This window comes from Atta cephalotes (assembly GCF_000143395.1).
Source record: "Atta cephalotes unplaced genomic scaffold scaffold00019, whole genome shotgun sequence".
Lineage (NCBI taxonomy): Eukaryota > Metazoa > Arthropoda > Insecta > Hymenoptera > Formicidae > Atta > Atta cephalotes.
This window is the reverse complement of record NW_012130083.1, coordinates 3,320,883-3,327,590: the sequence shown is the minus strand read 5'-3', so window position 1 is coordinate 3,327,590 and position 6,708 is coordinate 3,320,883. Positions and strand designations below refer to the sequence as shown.

Genomic DNA, 6,708 nt, shown 5'->3' with positions numbered 1-6,708 from the left:
AGAGAGAGAGAGTTTAATACAAATATGTATTCTCCCGATCGCAAATCATCGACTGACGAGAAAATAATTTTATTCTTCCATTCTGCCAAACAGTCGAAAATCTACGTTGCGTACGTTATTTCATTTTTGCACATTTTTGCATCGAATAACTTGGACGTGTATTTTCCGCGAGAAATTGCGCAGTCCAGCACAACTATTGGCGATGATCGGCATTGTTTGAACGAGCACGTGACAACAAACAGGTGCCTAAAGCGCCAATGTGGGCACTTAAACAAAGCTCCAAAAGCCTTCGACTACTGCGGAAAGTTCAAGAGAGGAGAAAGAGAGAGCGAAAGTGTTCGACGATCGATTATTCATAACGTATTATCCCTATGCAGTTTCGTGTCCGGATTGCTGGGTTCGGAAACAGCGGTACTATGATTCGCAAAAATGGATATTTATAATGAAGCGAATAATGATAACTTAACGTAATAACTTTAGTGAAAATGAAATGGGGATTAAATGATCGACGATTTCTTTTTTTTATTCTAAGATTTATTCAAGTTTATTTCAGTGAAGATTAACTCTAATCTATATTTTCGTCTTTTTTATTTGCATTATCGTTCTTGTACGATAATTATATTAAATATTGAGAAAAATATTAATTTTTAATAAATATTTATTTTGAATAGAGTTCTAAGTAAATATTTACCAAATGTAAACATATATCTATTTGATACAAAAATCATTCATTTGATTTTGAACTAGTATTTTTTTATTAAATAAATATTTCTTGTAAATAAATATTTATTTAGTGTTATTTAAAAAAATTATGTATTAAAATTTAATAAATTTTTTCAGTGCGTTATTATTCTTCTTTTAAGTAAGAAAAGGGCTGTTATGATTGAGAATATATTTTGATGCATAATATTTTTATATGTAAATTTATATATAAATTCTAAATTTATCTTTCGGTTATATAAATTGTGCCGCTCACTGTCGGACTGGAAAGGAATAAAACAAACATGAAGCTGAAATAATAATAATTAAATTGATCATCGATTTGATAATGTTATTACTAGTATCTTAAAATACTGCATTAACATTAATCCGTTTTAATTCATTATGCGAAAAGAACTTATTGCGAAAAATATTAATATCTCAGCCAAAATATTTTTCATAAAAAATTAAAATACAATATTTTAAAATATTAGTAACATCATTATCAAATCGATGATCGATTTAATTATGATATTATTATTTTAGCTGTATATATAATTTATGATTGCGTTTTAAGTCTGTCCGACAGTAAGCGGCACACAATTTCTATAATTAAAATATGTATTTAGAATTAAAATTTACATATAAAAATATTATATCTAGATATTTCGATCGCCTTGTATTTTGAATTATTAAAAATTTAGCAATGAACGATAAAACAATTCGACCGCGCAATCGCAGTTTTCTGTGAAAATACGAGAGATTAGAAAAATAGAGATTAAAGAAATAAGAGATCAATCGAAATTTCGATAAAAACAAACATCGAAAAGAGTCAAAAGCATTTCTTATTCAAGATTTAAATAATATAACGAATTTTATGAAAAGAATCTCTATAATATAAAACAATATTTCGAGTTTTATAGATTTCGAAAATTAAATATTGTAATATATGTATTATGAAATTTATAATTAATATCCAACATTTTTCTGAATTCTTTATTATTAATGCTATTTATTTATTTTTTAAACCTTTCAGTTTTTTTCATAATTCTTACACTGTAAAGAATTTATTGCGAATTGCAAAAAATATTATTTTTCAACCAGAATATTTTTTCAATAAATTCTTTAGTATTTTAAGATGCTAATGACATTGTTATTAAATCAACAATAATTTTAATTTTATATATATATATATATATATATATATATATATTTATATAACTGAAAGATTTCTTTCTATATAATAGTATTCTATATAATAGTATCGCACGTGAAGTTTGATTTATTGAATTCGATATTACTACAGTAACAAAATATCTAAAATGGAAAGTTGCATTGATGCGAATCGCTTCAGTTTTTAATCGACTGCCCGCTGTCAGTTCGACCATGCAAAGGTGAATGAGAGTCTCTGGCTCGCCTTGACGCTCCTTACTAAATCGATCCAACTCTGGCAAAGGTAGTGCCTTATATTGTGCGCCCATGTGTATGTATAGATACGAATGATAGCGTGTGACATGGATGTCGTCGACTCGTATTACATTTCATTTCCAGCATTAAGATCGTTCGCACTTGTTAAGACGAATTGTAAGAGTGAGGGAGAGTTCTTCGACCACGTGTTATGACGATCCGTTTTGACACGAGTTTGAGTGAGTTTTAGTTTCCTGAAAAAAATGCGAGTTAAATCTAAAAATATTATTTATATGAAATTTTATTATAATAATAACCAGCAATAAATATCCAGCAACGTTTGTAAATAGATATTTTTACAAGTTTATAGAGGAATTCGTGCAGACTTATGCTCCACCAATATAGATCAATTTTAATTTTGACTTACTCTTCTTTTTGTAGTAAGAATCAGAAATAGATGAAGAATAAGTAGAGCCGAGATTAAAGTTGATCTACATTGATGGAAACAGACATTAGAGTGATCCTGCGCTTAAATATATAAAAAAGTTTATATAAGAAAGATAGTAAACATCGTATCCCCGAAGTTATCTTTTGAAAGAGCCTTTATCTGTGTCAAGGCTGATAGCCTTATAAAAATCTGTGACATTTATAAGATATATTTACGAGACACGAGATAAACATAAAGAATATTTTTCAGTGATTTTTTATTGTTAAATATTAAAAAATGAAATTTGAAACAATCCCTTAAATTAAATAATATTATAATATTTTTAACTTTTAAATCTGTCAAAATGTATTATTTTAATACACAATATGTAGTTAAAAAACAGCTACATCAATTTTTCAAACATTTTTCTCTGATTGTTTAATCAAAATAAACAACATTAGCAACATTAGCAACTTAAGTAATAAATTAAATTTGAGTCAAATTAATTTTTTGAGTTAAATTGTTTAGCTTTATTGTTAGTTAAATTAACGACATATTAAAAAACAGTGACGATTTTATTAAATGATTAAAGATTATTCAAATTGAGTATAATTTAACATTATGAATTTAATAATAAATTAGAGAAAGCAGATGTGTGTAAAAATTATTTTTCAGCATTTATTATTTCGTTTTATGCGAAAAATCTTTATATTGCTGAAAAGCGTGTTTCTCTCACGAGGAGTACATTTGGATTATGAACCAATCAATTTATATCTTTGATGATGCTTTTAGCTCAGGCAACGAAGCGTAATTAACTTTATCTCAACGGCTTTGTGGCGGCTTTGCATTTCGAGGAATCGAGCAACAATTCGCTGAATCCATTTAGGAAAATATATATATTGTTCATTTTACTTTAATAATTTACTTTAATCATTTTTTTTTAATAATTAATTTTTATGAGACTGTACGGATGAAGGAATCATAAAAATTTCTCTTCTACTTTCGATATTGGTTATTATGTTATTATATACTGTAAGTGCAGTGTTTAAAATGTTTATATTTGGAACATCTTTGCAAAATAAACATTTAATAATAAAAGATATTTCAATTTAAAACGTTTTAATGTTTCAAATCCACATAGTGTTTTGTTTATTGAAAAATTAAAATTAAAATATTTTTAAATATTTAAAAAATAGACAAGAATAAAATATTTTAATATTTAAAAATTAAACATTTTTTTTTAATGTATACAAAACATTTTCGTGAAAAATTTAATTGAAAGAAATTTATAAGCGATAATCCCATGATAATTACATTGATATTTAATGCCTTTTCTGAAAACAAATGTTAATTTTCTTTCTAATTAATGTTATAATATAAATTACAGTTATAAATTAATTTCTGCAGTATAATAATTTTATTATATTATTATTATTTATTTCTATTTCTGCGATGAACTTCGCGATGGAAGCTTCAACGTAAACAAAACTTTACGTAACCTTCTGAGAAATGCAATTTTCTCATCAAATCTTTAGTTAGCGTCTTATATATGTTTAAAAATATTTATCTATATTATATATGTTAAAAAATATATTCACAGATTTTTCTGTAAACCTTTTTTGAAATTTTTCAGGTGGCGTGGGGCACAGCCGTAATGGAATTGCAAAGCTGGTTACTCTATCATTTAGTAGCTGTCACCGACTGTAATCAAGGTAGCGAAGATTCGCCATTCATCGTGTCTCGCGCACTTCCATGAAACCGCAACATTTGTGTTACGCATGTGATTATTAACGACTCTTCGTTTATTAACCCTTGGTTATTTTAGTTACGTTTGCCTGAGTTTGCCTGGACCATTATTCACGCACAAACAGTTCGCCGCTTGTTTATTTAATTTACCATTCCGCTGTCACGATCCAGAGGAAACGGTAATCTACCGATGCTTGATGGTAAGTTCATCGAAATGTGCAAACAGAAATATACACACACTAACCGAACTATAGTTGTAAGATCTCGTTGAGATGCACAGCCACTTTCGCGCCATTCTCAGGAGGTTGAAATTGTAACGTTCCGTCTCTCCCCAAGTTGTCAGACTTTCTACTTTTATATCACATTCAAACACGCAAGCCTTTTGTTCCCTTGTTCACGAGTATAAGTTGTTCGTAACCGTAGATTTGAAGAAGTTTTTTTTTCACGGAATATTTATCGCTGGGTGAAATATGAGAGTTCACGTTAAACGCAATCTTGTATGACGTAACGTCTATTGCGCAATAATTTTGAAATATTGAATTCTCGTGTTAAGATAAATACAAAATGTAAAATTTATATTAAATTGATATAAATTCGATTTTTAAATAAATACTGATTATATACACTGAGAGAAAAGTGTTCGCTATTTGTGATTATAATATATATGTATATGTAAATACATTTTTATATGTAAATACAATTTTAGTGAATTGTTTTTTTAAATTCACTTTTTATTATTTAATGGTAATAATAACTAAAAAATATGTAAAAAAAACTTAAATTTTCAAACATTGTGTGATTATTATTAATAGCACAATTGACTATATTTATATGACTAAAACCATTATAAATTATATAATTGTCCCAAAAAATTTAATTTTATTTATAATAGCTGATTATGATTATAAATTATGATAATTGTAGTAATTTTTTTCTCTCAGTGTAATATTAGATATATACATGCTTATAATACAGACATCCAACGGACGTCCTAAAGACATTCAGAGACATCTTTATATCTAAAGGGAGGACATCCCTTGGATGAAACTGTGAATAGCGTCATTTATAACATTAAATGATGCTAAATATTGATGTTATTATAAGAAAAAATTCTTTTATTTGCAATATCTTAACGGTTGAAGACTTTTACCGGATGCGAGCTTCGTCTCAAACGAATAAAGCCCGAGATCACACGGTCGCATTTACCGCTAAATAAAAGCGAAAACGCGGACGAACGCGCACAATGCACACGAGCAGCGGTCGTTCACTGTGCGAAAATATTGCAGTGATGCAGTCGGCAAACACAATCGGAAGTGGCGGCGGAGGTGGAGGCGGCGGATCGTATTCCGCCGGTGGCGGGACCGGAAGTCGCACCCGTGATTTAGGGCTACGTGCCCAGAAGAAGCTTCTCGGCCGTATAATGTCCACTAATGCAGGTCGATCGCTCTTCATCGACGACGCTACGACATCGTTGCTTGATAATCTCTACAAACTGATGGAAAGCGTCGCCAAGAGCAACCCACACTTGGACAAGAAGGAACCCGAGAAGGTCCTCAAGAACATCGTCAAATTGTCTATCAAGGTAGTATATAAAGCATTCCAGATTTTAATTTTTGATGATAGATCTTGCAATAAGTTTCAAGCCGATTGAGAAGAATAAAACATCAATAGAAATTGTATATATTATTTATTCCTGCAAACTTATAGATATCTCAAATTGAAAATCTTAAATCTTAAAAAAAAAAAAACAACTTAAATGTAATTAAGATGAACTTGAACAGTTCAATGAACTGTTTGGAATTGTATCTTCCATAATTAAAAATTCAATAATTAGCATCATTATTAACATGAAATAATAAATACATTTATTTTAATGCAGACACATTTTTTCTTCGAAAATTTTACCTTTTTTTTACTTTATCTTACCTGTATGTAATAATAAAACTGGAATGATTATTGTTAAAAGCTAATAATTAGCATAATAATTAGACGTATAAACGCACAATTAATTTTGTATTTGTATGATATTAATTTTCAATGAATGCATAAATTAACTCATGGAATGCAATTCGTAGATTGGACTTGTGCAGCGTAGTCATCAATTCCGTTCGAACGACGCCGAGAAGCTGGAAGAGATCCGAGAGGCTCTGGGAACAGTGGCGATGACTGTCGTATCATTCTACGAGGTGGATTATAGTTACGATCAGGAGTATCTGACAGGTTCAATGGAACGTTGCCGAACGTTGCTCCAGCAGTTAATAAAACCGCATCTTACGGACAAGTCATCACAGCGTTGCGACCAGGTGTTCGACTTCCTGGCGTATCCCAAATTTTTGGACTCAGTGTTCCGATACGACACTGAACATAGACCCATTCTCGGCATGCTAGTCAGTGACCTCAACAAGGCGTTGGATGCCAGGCGGCTTTGA

General features: G+C 29.6%; 1 protein-coding gene across 1 annotated transcript; it reads left to right on the top strand.

Moving 5' to 3' along the window:
* The first annotated feature begins 4,172 nt into the window (after nucleotides 1-4,172).
* On the top strand, nucleotides 4,173-6,708 carry LOC105619045 (tumor necrosis factor alpha-induced protein 8-like protein). The gene is made up of 3 exons (XM_012200574.1): nucleotides 4,173-4,245; nucleotides 5,566-5,861; nucleotides 6,355-6,708. The coding sequence occupies exons 1-3, from the start codon at nucleotides 4,188-4,190 to the stop codon at nucleotides 6,706-6,708; spliced, it is 708 nt and encodes a 235-aa protein (XP_012055964.1). The 5' UTR covers nucleotides 4,173-4,187.